General features: G+C 35.6%; 1 protein-coding gene across 32 annotated transcripts in view; it reads right to left on the bottom strand.

Moving 5' to 3' along the window:
• Positions 1-394: 394 nt before the first annotated feature.
• Positions 395-17,507, bottom strand: part of GK (glycerol kinase) — a 76,910-nt gene continuing 59,797 nt past the window's right edge. For 7 of the 32 annotated variants that reach the window (XM_078362180.1, XM_078362181.1, XM_078362184.1 and 4 more), the window contains 9 exons: positions 12,678-12,756; positions 11,777-11,873; positions 11,198-11,282; positions 10,554-10,674; positions 10,301-10,444; positions 7,482-7,562; positions 4,128-4,214; positions 3,965-4,024; positions 395-2,225 (listed from right to left, as the gene is read on the bottom strand). In XM_078362180.1, coding sequence (XP_078218306.1) covers positions 4,005-4,024; positions 4,128-4,214; positions 7,482-7,562; positions 10,301-10,444; positions 10,554-10,674; positions 11,198-11,282; positions 11,777-11,873; positions 12,678-12,756 — 714 coding nt within the window. In that variant the 3' untranslated portion in view covers positions 395-2,225; positions 3,965-4,004. Of the gene's footprint in view, positions 2,226-3,964; positions 4,025-4,127; positions 4,215-6,966; positions 7,061-7,481; positions 7,563-10,300; positions 10,445-10,553; positions 10,675-11,197; positions 11,283-11,776; positions 11,874-12,677; positions 12,757-17,507 lie in introns of those variants that run through there. The other 25 variants (XM_078362182.1, XM_078362185.1, XM_008989110.5 and 22 more) reach the window with 10 other exon arrangements.

Raw genomic sequence — 17,507 nt, 5'->3', positions numbered from 1 at the left:
GTACTTCAAAAGAAACATACTAAAAATTCTAACATATCATTACAAAAGCAGAGATACATTCCTTATTTTACCAATTAGTTGGAGAACAAAGGATTGAGGTGTTGGCTAATAGGTTGAGAGAACAATGGTGGTCATGGTTAGCCACGCAAGACTCTATTGATAATGGCTGCTGACCTTACCAACGTATTTTCCGCAAATGCTGAGATGGGACAGTGTGGACTGTTCTAATAGAATGTTTAAGGTATTCATCATTACAGAAATTACTTCTTTGGCCATTGGTTAACTCTTCAGAGTGGGCCATATCAAGTGCTAACAGCTGAGTCTCACATTTCCTGAAACATCTTTCTTAATTTAACTTTCATCTAAGTTCTAGTCTGTAAATAAGAAATGCAAATAAGAACGAGGGGTCAATTTATTTTAAGTAAGTTTGTCATTAGATATCAGTGTGTACAATTTCAAACATTTATAAATCTTGCAATTTATAGAAAAATTAATGTAATCTTAAAATTATTTGAACAGTCGTTTTCACAATATTTACAATGAACACAACCTACTTTTGTAGAAACATTCATGTTTAAAAGTACCCCCGCCACAAAGGGATCATTCACAGTACCCTTCTATAGTATTTATGCCAGTTAAATGACAGGCGCATCAATAAAACTTAGCCGACTCAAGAATCTAGAAACAGCACAATCAGAACAGTTAATAAAGCTACCATTAATTCTAAACAAAACAGAACCTATTATAGTAAGATATAAATATTTCCCCATTCAGTACTCATTGAAGAAAATAATTAGGAGGCAATCTTTTCTTTACTATTTACTACAAAACAAAGTGATTTTAAGATACTTTTAAAAATTGAAGAAGCTACATTAGGTAACTTCTTATAATATGTGACATTAAATATTTTGAGAAATTCTTGGTTTCATTGGAAGACATTTGTAATGAAAAACCTTTTTTCAGTTATGATATTAAGCAGAGACAATTCTGTCATCCCAGATAGCAATTTCTTATTAACAATTGATAACATTTGAAATGAAAGAGATTCTTGGCTTTATTTCTAAACTTTTTTCTACTTAGGTATTTAACTTTTTTTTGATATCCTCTCATCCCCTCAATAGGACCCAAAATACACCTAAAATTAATTCAAAGGAAAGATAATTATTTGAATTGGTGCTTGTGTTTGAAAACAATATTTATAGTAGTATTCTACAGTTCTTTTTTTAAGCTAAGACAATTAAATAAAAATGTCAGGGATAAGAAATATAGTTGAAGTCACAATGAAGTATATTTTCTTTTATTGACATAAAACACAAATTTTAAATGTTGGCTCTTTAAGAAAAAAATTCTCCTGGTAAAAATTATGCATAACCGTTGCCCAAAAATGTATACAGCTGTTTTCCAACATTTTATATACATAGTGGTTTACTTAAGACCAGCCCTGTTAGAACCTTCTGAATATAATGTGGTCTTAATTTTAAAATGGGCTACCCTCAGTATATAAAATATATAGGCATGTATGTTATACATACAAAGTAAAAAATGTAAAAAGGAAAGACGGAAGACAAAAGAAAGTATCCCTTTCCTATAAGATCCAGACAGAAAGTCATTTTAATTAGTGGGACTATGGAAAATATCTGAAGAATTTCAGTTTTGGCAAATACTTTTCAGAAAAATCTCGAAGCTGTGAGAACACCAAATGTCAGTAATTTAGTAGAGGTTTCTATGTTGCAGTCTTCTACTAAATAGAAAAGAAGACTTGGGGGGTGTCTGTTAAATGCAAAAAGCTGCTCATTTTAACAGGTTAGTAATAACCTTTTAATCAAACATATGTTATGCAGAGACCCAAATCCTAGTCCAATAGTGTTTGAGTATGTTTGATGGAAGGTTCCAATGGTGAGGATCTGAATTCTTCCAAGATTTTAGTGGGAATGGAGCACGATGTTATGGCAATGGAGGGGGTCAGCCCCAAAGGTAGCTGGCCCAACCTTAACTGTGGATGTTAAAAAAAAAAGCCACCAAATGTTTCCATAGCATTCTTTTTGCTGCATTTTCTTTATTTTAAGCTACAGGTCTGCTTGGAGGGTCATGCAGCAAGTGGCTTATAAATAAAATCAAAGTCTATGAATAGTGTCATCGCATTAAGAGACAGAATTGCTGGATTCTTTCATTATGTAAAAAGCTTGAATCTTGGAATCCATGAGTTGGTAGTATTTATGGAATACCTGAAATGGGGAACAAAAACCATATATGTCAATAATATGTGCATGCAATTCAGGAGTTAAAGCAATGAAGACTATTCAATCATTTATTAAGCTAGAAAGTCCATATGATTTCTAAACCATGCCTCACAATTAAAATGCAACAAATATAAAAGGGCCAATTCCAAAATTAGCAAATATTGCCATTGTTGCTAATTGTTTATGAAGGCAAACAATTTCCAGCCCTCTCAAATTGCAGTGTATGTCACCAAAGAGAGAACCTAAATATAGTGACCACATGCATTTTAGAAGCCTAAGAATCTGGACACTTAACGCATCTTTTAGCTTAGAGAGATGCCACGTCGCAATTTTCATAGACAAGGTCTTTTCATGATGTCATAATACCAAGGGAAAAACAAACCAAAAAATCAAAATTTTCAGCTGCAATGTTTTTTTTCCTTTACTTTTCCAGACCATCATTACGCAGCCCAGAATACTCAGGATAATGAAAAGTAACAGAACTTTTTCTAAAACAATATATATGTTTCTTTATAGATTTAAATTACAGTTCTCATGGGAATGTTTACAGTCTTCCACCAAACATTCCTGAGAAGCAGAAAGAACAGATTCTATATAGATTTATGTATACAGAAGCCCTTCGTAAGGTAATTCAAAGAAAAAATAAGTTTATTTGGACTAGTGGTTGCATTTTTGGAAACAATATTTACAATATTTTCTGTAGTATTCCATAGTGTTTTCTTCTTTTACTGATACCAAACTAAGGTATCGTTAGTAGAGAAGCAGCCAATTTGAACAAATTTATTCTGAATATGTTTGAACATTCAGAATATGGAAAAAAGTAATATAATCTAGTTTTAAATTCTCATGCAAGTAACCGAAATTTTTTCATTAAAAGATAATCTAATGTTCTGCAAATAATTTTCTGTAAATAATTTTCATTCCACATTTATATATAGCACTAAACTGATAATGCCAAGCCAAATGAATGTTTGTGAGATCTTCACAAACAGATGTTCCCTCTCGTATTACTAAAGTTTAAATTTTATGTCTCAAACTCAGGTCATTACCTTATTAAATACGAGAGAGAATTTAACTCTTTCCCTAACCATGAAGATTTCTTTTAAAGCTTCAATTTTATGGGAACATACAGAATAAAAAACATCATTTCTATTTAAGCCAGTAATTTTAAGAAAAACTGAGCTATCATCAGGAGTGGCTTCCAAAAATAGCTATTATAAATTAATTAAGATTATGCAATCTATTTCATAACATGCTGAGCCATTTTACTTTTATTAAAAGAGTATTCAGCAGAAGTTAATGTGGAAAAATAATTCTGTTTTCATTTCAACAACGATTTATTTAAGCAATAATTTTTAAACCTTCAGTTCACAAAATATATTCTTTTAACTGAAATAAAAGTAACTATAAATCTTCCCTGGTTTTAGAGTTTTACAGGAACTCTGCTGACATGCTATGGCTGAAAGTCTTGCCAGAATTCGATGTTAAGAGTTGCTTAGCAAATTTTCAGGAGCATCAAAAATAATTTATATATATGTGAAAGACAATTTAATTAATGTCAAAATTATACTTTAACTTTCAGCAGTCAATTTGGAAGTCCTTTCATTTAAACATTAGTATTTTCACTTTTGCTTATTGCTGCAGCTGACAGCAGAATGTAGTCCCTCCCAAAGAAATCATCACATTAAAAATTTTAAAAGGTTAAGCAGAGTCATAGTTCTTACTTCTAACTGCCCCCAAAGATTGGTCTAACTAATGAGACCTTTAGTTGATTTTCCAGCTTCCTAGACATAGAAAGAATAAAAAACACTGAAAAATTTCTGCCAAGTTATACACGAAAACATTAAAGCTAACTAATATAATTGTCTAATTTAAAGAGTAACTAACCTGAGATGTACCTTGCTCCGATTAACATTACCATGCTACTCACTATAAAAAAGCCCAAGGGCAGACTACAGAAGATACTAGGGTCACCTGTGGTCATCCAAGCAGAAGAGAATTCCAGTCAAGCAAACCAAAAGAGAGACACATAATTACAATATTTGTGTTAAGAATCACAAGATAGCAAAACAAAATAAGCTATAAAAAATAGTATATTCATAAAAGCTAGCAAAGAGTTACTACTTCAAATCAAAAATATAATCAGTATTGAAGACTTATGACAGTTAACAAACAATACAGATAGCATGCCACACAGCCAAGAACATAATACGTATAGACCAACCAACGTTAGCCTTCCACTGGCAAAGCCAGAGAGAGCCTATGGATAACTTTTTGGGAGGCTGTTAATTTTAGCTTTCTTGATTCTTCCCCAAAAGATACTAAATGATCTATATAATTCTGTCCAATTTCAAATTCTAGGTCCTTTGGCTATAAGAGAAGAGTTATATTAGTGTCCTAAGATGAATTTAAAACTTTATTTTTGCTAAAATATTAGTTCAGTTTTATGTTTTGAATAGAATGTGGTACGTAACAAAATGCATCTGACAATATATTTACTTTTTTCTTTTTTTTTGAGACAGAGTCTCACTCTGTCACCAGGTTGGAGTGCAATCTTAGTTCAATGAACCTCAGCCTCCTGGGTTCAAGGGATTCTCCTGCCTCAGCCTCCCGAGTAGCTGGGACTACAGGCACGCACCACCAAGCCCAGCTAATTTTTGCATTTTTAGTAGAGACGGGTTTCACCATGTTGGTCAGGATGGTCTCAATCTCTTGACCTTGTGATCCGCCTGCCTTGGCCTCCCAAAGTGCTGGGATTACAGGCATGAGCCACCATGCCTGGCCTCTGACAATACATTACACATATGAAATGTTAAAAATTGTTTACAAAGCATTCAAATATAGTCACAAACAAGAAAATAAATATGATTGCTTCAAAATTGGCAAACTGCTTTGGAACTTAAGGAAGCCTAATATTCTTCCCATGAGATAAGATACAGGTAGCAATTCTAATATCCTTTCAAGTGTATTGAAATAGGATTCTATCTGTACTGCTATTATCATATAACTTAATATACAGTTATATAGCTTATATTGCTTAAAGGAATACAACTAGCATTTTATTAACTGATGATTACTATTCCTAGATTATTATACAGCTTAGAGACCCCCAAAATATTACATTTTAGAGTGTTTTCCATAAATCTATTTAAAAAACATTTTCAAACTGGCCTAAATCCACTGCAGCCTAACTGAAAACAAAAACAAAATTCTTAAAAATATATATATATATAACTCTCTGGCCAGGCGCCGTGGCTCATGCCTATAATCCCAGCACTTTGGGAGGCCAAGGTGGGTGGATCACAAGGTCAGGAATTCAAGACCAGCCTGGCCAAGATGTTGAAACCCTGTCTCCACTAAAAATACAAAAATTAGCTGGGTGAGGTGGCGGGTGCCTATAATCCCAGCTACTTGGGAGGCAAGAGAATCATTTGAACCCAGGAGGTGGAGGTTGCAGTGAACCAAGATTGAATTGCACTCTGGCCTGGGCAACAGAGCAAGACTCTGTCTCAACAAACAAACAAACAAAATAAATAAAATTCTCAAAAAAATCAAATTACTTTTATCATCAATGCTGATAGCAGAAATTGAAGCAATCATATCTTTTTTTTTTTGCTTGTTTTATCAATTTTTTCGTAGCATTTTAAATTCACTGATAGTAAAATACACAAACAAGGGGAAAATGATCAGTTGATTTTGTGGGAATTTTGCAGTGAAAATTACATCCTGAACTGCTAGTGAGGAAAATTGTGTATGTGTGTGTAAGGCATGGGGTTGGAGAGAGGAAGACAGGAGGATTGGGCCATTTTAAAACATCCAGCTAGTTACAGAAATCATGTAACTCAATTTCTTATAAGCAAATAATTAAGGGCAACTAGAAAAGAAGACAGGGCTTACATCTGTTGTATCTCACACAGCAATTAGTACTGTGCTAGAAAGTACTTATGATTGAGAAGTTTAATTGTAAAGGGGCACTCAAAATTACAGTCTTAGCAAGAAAAGCTTTGCCACCATCTTGGAAAAGGAAGCTAAGTCTCACAACAAAAGATACTAAGCTTATTTAGGAGTAAAACAACCAGGACTAAAAATACAGACCACAATGATCTGTGGTAGTAGATGCTTCTGGAAGCTTCTCCTAAAAAACAGATACATTAAAAAAAAACAGATACATTAACTTTGGTGTTGGAAGGCAGGTATTATTTCATTTGTCAACTCTTCTCCATTAAAATGTACACTTAAGCCAGGTGTGATGGCTCATGCCTGTAATCCCAGCACTTTGGGAGTTGGGAGGCCGATGTAGATGGATCACTTGAGGTCAGGAGTTCCAGACCAGCCTGGCCAACTGGTAAAACCCTGTCTCTACTAAAAATACCAAAAAAATTAGCTGGGCATGTTGGTGGGCACCAGTAATCCCAGCTATTTGGGAGGCTGAGGCAAGAAAATCATTTGAATCTGGGAGGCAGAGGTTGCAGTTAACCAAGATCACACCACTGCACTCTAGCCTCAGTGACAGTAAAACTCTGTCTCAAAAAAAAAAAGTATATGCTTCAATATATTATTTGCCATTGTTCCATTCATTATGCTCCACATCTTGCATTTAGCAAAAAATAATAATATTATGCATCTTAAGGCTATTTAAATCTAAATGGTTTACTTAAGCTGGTCACCTTCCTAAGTGTTAAAAGGTAGAATAGTCCACTAATTTTTCTGCTAAGAGCATTTCCCAATATATTTATAAGAGTTCCAATTTACTGTGTTTGGTATATTTCTTTCTTCCTCTTTGATTCCAAAGGAATTCCCATCATGTACTTGAAATCAGCCTAGGAAGTAGCAGAATATTTTCTGAAATTAATACAGCTTTCAGTTGGCTCAGGTAATAAAGACAGCCACCCAAAAAGGTAAAGTAAGAGGAGAGTGAGAACAAAATGAAGACTCTACTTGATTTTTTTTCCATTAAGAAGAAACTAGAAATAATTTTACTCTTGGAAGACTAAGTTGTCAATTGAAGTACCAAGAATAACCTAATAAGAAAAGATATGGCAGGATAGAATTGAAGTATATATATCAACCTGAAAATTTACATTTTGTGTTTAGAACTTTAAAGTGTTTTCAAAATGTTAGAATCTCTGGACATATGATAATGCTTTTCTTCAGAGTAGCCTGGCTATGTATAAATGGCTAGATACTTAAATAACTAACATACTAAGAAAATGTGGTAATAATAAACAAAAACATTTTTACCACTTTCTGGAGATTGAGTTGTAACCCAACCCATTGACTTCATCACAGCTTTCTTCCATGTAGAATAACGAATTTCACTTTCTAGAATTAGAAGGTAGGAAAAACACAGATGAGAAGTAATTTGCTGAGATATCCTAAATACCATACTATGGTCACTCAACATTCTTGACAAATTATTGTACACATTAAACTGCAGTGGGGCTTTACCAGGACTCAGATTTGAAAGCACATGGTTGCTGGTGACTGCTAGTGACTGGAAGAGATGCTTGCTTGGAAGTTGGAGTGAAACAGAACACGGGGAGGCTGGGTGTGGTGGCTCATGCCTGTAATCTCAGCACTTTGGGAGGGTGACGAGGGAGAATTGCTTGAGCTCAAAAGTTCAAGACCAGCCTGAGCAATGTAGAACCCTGCCTGTAAACCTAGCTACCTGGGAGGCTGAAGCAGGAGGATAATTTGAGCCTGGGACGCGGAGGTTAGGGTGAGCTGAGATCACACCATTGCACTCTAGCTTGGGTGACAGAGTAAAACTAGATCTCAAAAACAAACAAAAACAGGAAGGGGAAATTCAGCAGGGTAAAGGGAGACTGGCAGACAGACTGCCTGCTATGCAGACTAGGCCACTCACAAACAGGTGGTAATGAATTAGAAAGGGGAATACCATTTGATCTGTTCTCTCTTCTTTTTTGGGGAAAGGGTACGTTATAATGTAGGAAGATTAGAAGGAGATGTTTTTATTTTAGTCAGAAGATTTAACAAACACTGATTTCTCATAAGATTTGAGTTGATTATTGACACAGCCCCATTACCCCCAACCCCAGCATCCTAAAGCAAGATTTTTTAAAGGTGGAAATCCACAACATAAAGACTAAACAAAAATGAGCTTGATGCTGTACTTCTAAGGATGCTGAACCACATATGCGGCTACCTTTCTCTCAAGCTTCCCAGACTTTCCATAGCACCTGAACCCTGCATTACCCAGGAGACAAGGCTCAAGAATCACTCAGTTCAGAAAGTTTTCCAGTGCCCCATTTCTATCTCCCTCTCTCTTTTCACATATACTCCAGGATGTCAGCCATCACAGTGAATTTTTATGGTTTTGTCTACTGCTTCTAACATACTTTAATATTCTGAAGGGCAAAAGAAGATAAGAAGATAAGGCCTTGCTTGGGCATGGTGACTCACACCTATGATCCCAGTACTTTGGGAGGCCAAGGCGGGCTGATCACCTGAGGTCAGTAGTTCAAGACCAGCCTGGCTAACATGGTGAAATACCATCTCTACCAAAAATACAAAAAAATTAGCTGGGCATGGTGGCACGTGCCTCTAATCCCAGCTACTTGGGAGGCTGAGGCAGGAGAATCATTCAAAACCGGGAGGTGGAAGTTGCAGTGAGCCAAGATCACGCCATTGCACTCCAGTTTGGGCAACAAGAGCAAAACTCCATCTCAAAAAAAAAAAAGAAAGGAAGATCAGGTCTTACTTATCTCTATATCCCCATATCAATACAGTCTCTGGCCTATGGTTGGCTATAAACAACTGTTTGCTGGAAAAATGGACTATCTATTTCTAGGTGCCCATTCGTTTATGGGGAGGAATGAGGGCTGGTGAGAGGGAGGACCATAGGGTATGACTGATCCACTCCAGGCTAAGGCCTTCAACACCAGCAGAGATGGCTCTCCTAAGAGTAGGATGGCTGTCTTGGCATATAACTTCCTTGCTTTAAGAGTAAGATTAGCATTTAGAGGCCATATATTACTCTGGGCATTATTTGCTTATTATAAAGTTGATTTTTTTTGAAAAGTAGAAAAATTTTTCGAACTTCATATTTTATCCAGTATTGCAAAAGTTAAAAATGACAGAATATCAGATGTTGAAATGCATTTCTAAATCAAGGTATATGATATACTCTGACTATAAAATTACTAGTATTTTAAATCATTTTCATATATGTTAAAAGAATGAATAAAGTTGAGAAACACTGGCAAAGTCTCCCAGAAAACCAAACAAAAATCCTTATTCCCAATATCTCAAAATCCACTTTGATGCTTTTTTTTTTGGGAAGAGACAGGGGTCTCATTATGTCGCCTAGGCTGGACTTGAACTCCTGGCTGGGCCCAAGAGATCCTCCTGAGTAGCTTGTACTGTAGACATACATCACCATTCCCAGCTGATACTATTTTATGCATACGTTTCTAAAAAGTTGTAAAACCAATTCTAATATATAAAACCTTATTTTTCTAATCACATTTACTTTAAAAGATGCATCACTACATTTTAGTAAAAGTGCTGACCAGAGCTTGTGGCTTAGCATAGTTAGCACAGTGAATCACATTATCTAATGTTCACTTACTTAAATTGTTGCTGCCTTCATCAGGTTAGTCCTGCTGTGCTTTAAAATTACCAGAATGTCTCTTAACCCAGCTAATTATGTCCTAAAGCTGGGCCACTGGCACCAAAGATGATCTGGTGTAGACATTAGGGGTGAGTGGCTGATATATCTTCCTTCTCACTTTAAAAAATGCTATTCTAACTAGCTACACCTGACAGTGTGGCAGTATTATTCTCCTACACTAAAGGACCATAAACAGTAAAAGTGAATAGTTTTTAAAAAGTGATTTTAGAAGTTCTTTTGATAAGAAGCGATTTCTGTCATTCACATTTATTCAGTAAACCCAATATGCTTAGTAGCCGAATCTGCAATGATAACATTTGCAATTTTACTTGGTTCCTTAACTTTTAACTAAACAGAAAAACAAAACTCCCTTGCACTAAGGTCATTTTCACAGTATACCACTAAAACTTTCGTTCTTTAAATGTACCCTCAGCATTAATCTGAGGTTCAAACCGCTCCATTGTGACGGCAGATAAATCTTCGGGTTCAAGACTCCATACGCCGACTCCTTCTGCAGCCCCTGCTGCCATGGCAGCACCCAGTGCAGTGGTTTCAGGCATCGAGGGCTTCACTGAGGGAGAGAGTTCCATCAACATATTTGTGGTTACATATGCCCAAAGAACTAGTTCTTCCACAAGAAACATTACTCCAGGAGTTTAAAGGAATGAAGACTTACTAACCTACTGGAATATACAGAATGTCTGCTTGTAGCTGCATAAGAATTTTGTTGCTGGTCATTCCTCCATCCACCTGCAAATGACTGAGTGGAATTCCACAGTCCCGATTCATGGCATCCAAAATCTTAAATAAACCAATGCAATTAATGCTATAACTCTATTTCATAGTAACATCTCTGAAAATGGCAATCCTCCACTCAAAAAGTCTCAAGAGCTTCCAAGAGCCTATGGAATAAACTGAGACTTCTTATACTGGTCTTCTAGACCCTCTTTGATCTGGTCACAGCCAACCTTTTCTCTCACTACACCTCTGTATTCACCCTGATACTCAGCTAAGCTATACAACTCTATATTGCACCCTGTTTTTCTGTCTTGATGCCTATGTTTGTGCTGTTTCCTTTGCCTAATGTGTATCACTCAACCTGCCCACAACCATAAAATTCCCAGTGCCTGACAGGGAACAGTAACTTAGAAGGTAATAACAGCTGGAAAAGGGGGAAACCCCTACTTATATTTAGATTAGTATTTAGGCAGGCTTAATATTTGATTAACTACATTTTCAGTACTAAATAATCTTGGGCAATAACATATAACTTAAGAGTGATAAAAGTGAACTAAGTACAAGAAAAGAGGCCCATATTTGTTACCTCTCGAGTTTGGAAACAAACAGCTTCTAACGCAGCAAAAGCAATATGGCATTTATTGGTGAACTGAGTGAGTCCGCAGATTATCCTAAAAATACACAAAAAGATTTTCAGATTAGAATGGTATAAACAAATCAATCAATTTGAAATATCTCAAATATGAAAAGGTCAAATTTGGTAGACAGAAATGTTCAGGAAGAGAAAACTAGACATAATCATTAACTCAAAAGTCCTTATATTTCACAATTCTACATTCACATATGAAAAAGTTCATGATGCATTTGAAGAGATGATGGCATCATAAAACTGAATATTTGTTATGATGTTGTCCCTTCACTATACAACTTGCAGACACCTTGAAGATAAAAGATAATAACATGAATATGGATATGACAGGGGTTACTGTCAGCTAATTCATAACTTCTTGGAGCTTAAAGCTTCTGAAATTATACTCTCCAAAAACAAAAGGTTTTCTCCAACACATTAAAATCATTTGAAACTAGATAAGAAGCTAATTAGTTATTAACTGCTTTAGTAAATATATCAAGATCCCCAAAACTACACCATATTTTCAACACTTACCCTCTTGCACTGGGCTCCCAATAAGGTGCATATAACCCTGAAAATGCTGGGACAAAGTAGCAGCCATAAGAAGTACCTACTTCTTTAGCAAGTTTTTCTAACATTAAAAAAAAGGAAAAACAAAAGTTACACAAATATTCTGTATTATTAAACAAGCATACCTATTTTAAAAATTAGAAAAATTAGAACAGGGATTTTGGTTTCCAATTCATTGGTAGAGCAAAATGTTGCCAACTACAGTAGTAGGGTAGGATCAACAAAAATCAATTTATTCCGCATTAAAAACGCCCCACTAAAATGTGGCCTAGCCCAAGAAATCAAGGAACCAGATTAGTTTCTTTAAGGTGTTCTAGCTCATTTCCACTATTTTGAAGGTTGCTGAATAGGAGATGAAAAAGTGGCCTCTAGTGTGTCCCTAATCTGAAATGTATTTCTGATTGTCTCACCTTCAGGCAAAGCTAAACAAGTGGATGAAAGAGTGAGTAGGTAAGTTCAAACTAATATGCTATGGACTGAAAACAGCCATAATAATACTTAAATTATAGTACCAGAGTTTTAATGCTCACTCTAATCTAGGAGTTAAAGCTTTTTCTCATCAGACAAATTTAACTCAATTTCTCTATCTACAGGTTCTGGCAATCTCCAGTGTTCAATTTTATACTTGGATAATTTTTATGCCCTATGTTGCCAGTTTATTAATAACCACCACTAATTATGTCAATTCCTTGTTTTATCAATCTTCACAAAATAGTCTTTTGTATAAGTCAAACTCGTAATAGGGAGCCATATAATTTATGAATTACATTTGGGGCAAAGCGTTAAGTATTTACAGATTGCAGAGATAAAACACTGAAATGTGTCATTTTTTAGATTTTCTAACCTTTTGTTAGAACACACTCACCAATTTCTTCTGAGCTCTCTATAATTCCAAGATTGTCTCTTAGCCAGCGAATAACAGCACCAGCTATAGCTACAGAACCCTAAAGAAAAAAAGGAATCCAAGATAGAATATATTTTATTACTACCAAAGGTTTTTATTGAGCATATTTTCTGTGTATGACACAATCAGAAGGACTGAATTCAGTTTCCATTTTGGGACTCCACGGATATGATAAACTTGGTCTTCTAATACAAACATAGTTTTGTCTAAGTCACTAATAAATGTTTTTAATGGGATGCAGGAAAAGAAGTGAGCCCTTCAGCACACCTTTGGATTTGTCCCTAGAGGTGGACATGGATCTGTTGATGAGTTTGCGTCTTGAACAATTTTCTATCTATTGCTAAGTTATTGAGGTATGTTATCACTTTTAGAATATATTTCCATATTATCCATAAAATTATTGGGAAAGGCCACATTGAAAGTTTTTTCAAATCTGTTTCCCATACCTAACAGTACAGGAAATCAAGAAAAAAAAACAAAGAGGCTAGCTAGTAAGTAATTTTCTTTTCTTTCTTTTCTTCTTTTTTTTTGAAATGGAGTTTTGCTCTTGTCTCTGGAGTGCAGTGGCACGATCTCAGCTCACTGCAACCTCTGCCTCCCAGGTGCAAGTGATTCTCCTGCCTCAGCCTCCTGAGTAGCTGGAATTACAGGCATGAGCTACCACACCCAGCAAATTTTTATATTTTTAGTAGAGGCAGGGATTCAGCATGTGGGTTGGGCTGGTCTTGAACTCCTGACCTCATGATCTGCCTGTCTTGGCCTCCCAAAGTACTGGGATTACAGGTGTGAGCCACCACACCTGACCATAATTTTTCTTTAAAACACAATTGCCTAGGATGGCAATAAGGATAAAAATGTATTTCAGAATTGGATAAACTGGCTTTGAATACCAGTTCTAGTTCTTAATTGCTGTGTAATCTTAGGCAAGTTACTTAGGCTTTCTGAGCCTCCATTTCTTCACCTATAAAAGGATGACTATGACAACACTTAACTAACTCCTGTGAGGCTCAATATGAAAATATATGTGAAGGGTCTTACTAAATGTAAATATTGACTTCAATAATTTTTTTTTTTTTTTGAGACTGAGTTTCACCCTTGTTACCCAGGCTGGAGTGCAATGGTGCGATCTCGGCTCACCGCAACCTCCGCCTCCTGGGTTCAGGCAATTCTCCTGCCTCAGCCTCCTGAGTAGCTGGGATTACAGGCATGCGCCACCATGCCCAGCTAATTTTTTGTATCTTTAGTAGAGACGGGGTTTCACCATTTTGACCAGGATGGTCTCGATCTCTTGACCTCGCGATCCACCCGCCTCGGCCTCCCAAAGTGCTGGGATTACAGGCTTGAGCCACCGCGCCTGGCCCAATAATTTTTTTAATATTAAAAAAGTATCAGCCAAATACCACTTACTGATGAAGAGATAAAACACGGTATGTCTACACAATGGAGTACTATTGGACTATGAAAAGGAATGATGTCTTAATACATGCTACAACATGGATGAGCATTGAAAACATTATGCAAAGTGAAAGAAGCCAGGCACAAAAGACCAGACATTGTATGATTCCATTCATATGAAGTGTCTATAACAGACAAATCCATAAAGACAGAAAGTAGCTCAGTGGTTGTCTAGGGCTGGGGGATAGGGGGTGGTTATGGGGTTCTTTTTGGGGTGATGACAATGTTCTAAAGTCAGATTGTGGTGATGATTGTAAAAATCTGTAAATATAGTATTACTATAAACCATTGGACTGTATACTTTAAAAGGGTAAATTGTGTGGAATATGAATTATATCCCAATAAAGCTATTATAAAAAGATCCCGAAGGCAAAAAAAAAAAAGAAGTATCAGCGCAAACCATTAGGAATTCCAAGAAATTTTTTTTAGCTCTGATATTTCATTCATCTAGATTATTAATGTAAATTACTTCCACAGAGTCACTCCAAACCAAATGTCAGTGCTATTAAATGTAGGGATCTGTACCCAGTTCTAGTAACTGAATTACGACTGGTCATGCCTTCTTGTTGTCAGTTGTCAAGAAGTAAGTAAACTAGAGAATGAATATGCTGATATATTCCATCATTCACAGCTTCTATGAAAAGTTACTACATTGCTGCAAAGCTGTATAATGACAAAATTGTTGTTTATACATTTTTATATATGTAGAGATACATATAGTACTCTGTAACTCTGTATCTATAAAATGGCTTTTTAACCATAAAAAGCATTTTAGGAACAGATCTGACATAGCTATGTAAATATGACAAGGCTTTAAAAATGGGACAAAAACAATTCAACAAATACCTTACAAGGGACTCTAACACACTCATTCCCTGCCTTAAAAAGTTTTGTACTTCTTAAGTTTGATACATTTACATATTTAAGTACTTAGTAGGATCATTCAAGAGAACTAAGTAAAATTTTGGTTTAAAGAGACTCTCAAATTTCCTTTGGAAACAGATAATTCAGAGACAGCAGCTGCCAAATACTAGTAAATATGTAAGATTTTCTAGATCAATGTCATCCAACAGAAATAGAAAGTGAGTAACATATGTAATTTACATTGTTGCCACATTAAAGAGGTAGAAGGAAGGTAAAATTAAGATTTCCTTTAACCCAATATATTAAAAACATAATTTCAACATGAAATCAGTATTATTGAGATATTTTGCTTTTTAGTGCTATCTTTGAATTCTGGTATGTACTTCACACTTCAAGCACATCTCAATTCAGACTAGGCACATTTCCAGTGCTCAATAGCTGCATGTGGCCACGGCTGCCATGGGCAGTATAATTCTAGACCTAATTGAAAAAAACAAAAACAGGGGTCCCTCCTCCTTTTACTCTCGAAGACACTGTCCTTAATCGGCATCTAACCAAGAAATGCATACAAAATAGTTTTAGGCAAGTAGAGTTAAACTACGAATTTTTAGAAGCCACTGTGCTAGAAGTCTAGTAAAGTGACTTTGGGGCTCAACTGGTGGGATTATACTCCAGGAAACCAAATGCTGATATGCCTCATTTCTATTGAAAAAGATAGGATGTTACATGCTTACACCATATTTTTAAGAGGAAGCAATATGATTTTAGTAAAAGGAAAATCAAGGTTTTGATTAGAGATAACTGGCTGAGAATCAGAGTATTATTTAGATTAAAACAAAAGAAAAAAAATGCATAGTCACTGCTAAAGCTCCAGGAGACAACTGTTTTAATTTTTGTCATCAGGAAGCATTTTATTGTGATTGAAAATATAGATTCAATACAACACAATAAAAGTTAGATAAAAACACTTATCTGAAAGAAGTAGATAATTTTGCTGTCAGGATATAATATATGGTAGGATTTAGCTTTTAAGGAAATTAATAAAAATGAGAAACACCTCTAAATTCACAAAAGACGTGGTCTTCTGAATTCAGAGGTAGGAAATAAAATGGAAGATGGTATAATGCTTCAAAACTGGACAGGAAAAGAGTATAGCAACAAAAAAACTACAATGATAAATAGAAGGTGACTGTCTACTTGTTATCAATTAAGTTACCGTAAATTACATCCTAAGTATGAAGACCCAGTACTTCAGTGCATCATCTACAAATTTGAATCAGCCCTTGTTCTGTTATGACTCCCTGGAAAAGATGCATGCAAGCCTAATAGTTGTCCACTAAGGGAGATGCAATGAAAGCAAGAGGGTGTAAAGAATAATAAATTATAACAGGGCAAGAGGAATAAATTATTTTAAAACTAGACATGTAGCCTAGAAAGTAAAAGGCTAAGAAATAGGCTATAGGAAGATTGAATTAAAAATAACCAAGTAGATCTCATGTAATGTCACAGCAGGCACACTTTTCTTCAAAAGCTCCTTAACATGAATGCCACTGCGACAAACAGTATAAAAATAAAGCAGGATATTTCAGGATGCAGTAGAATTGTAGCTTACAAGGCAGTTAGGGTGAAAATTGGTAAATATGAAGAAAAATCACGTAAAATAAAGATTACCCTAAATTGCTTACAATCATCTATCAGGCATAGCAAACAGAGTTTTCTGTATCCTACAGTACTATGTATCTGTATGTACAGAATATATAGTGTAATTAATTTGTATATATTAGATTACAAATGCAGTGTCTAACTCTATAGCATTTTTAATCACACAGAGAAAGGGAACAGAGTTGAATTGGGACAACATTATTTTGAAATGTAATAGATTTCATTAATACTTTGTAGTAAGTTGGAGAATTAAAATTAAAAGCATTTGGCTGGGCTTGGTGGCTCACACCTGTAATCCCAGCACTTTGGGAGGCTGAGCCGGGCAGATCACCTGAGGTCTGGAGTTTGAGAACAGCCTGACAAATATGGAGAAACCCCATTTCTACTAAAAATACAAAATTAGCCAGGCATGGTGGTGCATGCCTGTAATCCCAGCTGCTTGGGAGGCTGAAGCAGGAGAATCTCTTGAACCTGGGAGTCAGAGGTTGCAGTGAGCCAAGATCACTGCACTCCAGCCTAGGCAACAAGAGCGAAACTCCATCCAATAAATAAATAAAATAAAATAAAAAGCATTTATTGTTCAGAAAGTATACTTTTCAAGAAAGAACATTATAAAAGTTCATAAACAATGTTTACATGCTGTGGCAGATAGACTTGTAGTTAAGATGGCTCCCATAATCCCTGCCCCCTGATGTTCACACCCTTGTGTAATCCCCTCCTCTTGAGTGTGGTGATATCTGTGACTTTCTTCCACCCAACAGTACATGTCAAAAGTGATAGGATATTTGTGGTGATGTGTACGTGCTTACA

The sequence above is a fragment of the Callithrix jacchus genome, chromosome X (genome assembly GCF_049354715.1).
Source record: "Callithrix jacchus isolate 240 chromosome X, calJac240_pri, whole genome shotgun sequence".
Taxonomy (NCBI): Eukaryota; Metazoa; Chordata; class Mammalia; order Primates; family Cebidae; genus Callithrix; species Callithrix jacchus.
Note: the sequence above shows the minus strand (reverse complement) of the source record. Positions and strands in the feature narration are given on the sequence as shown.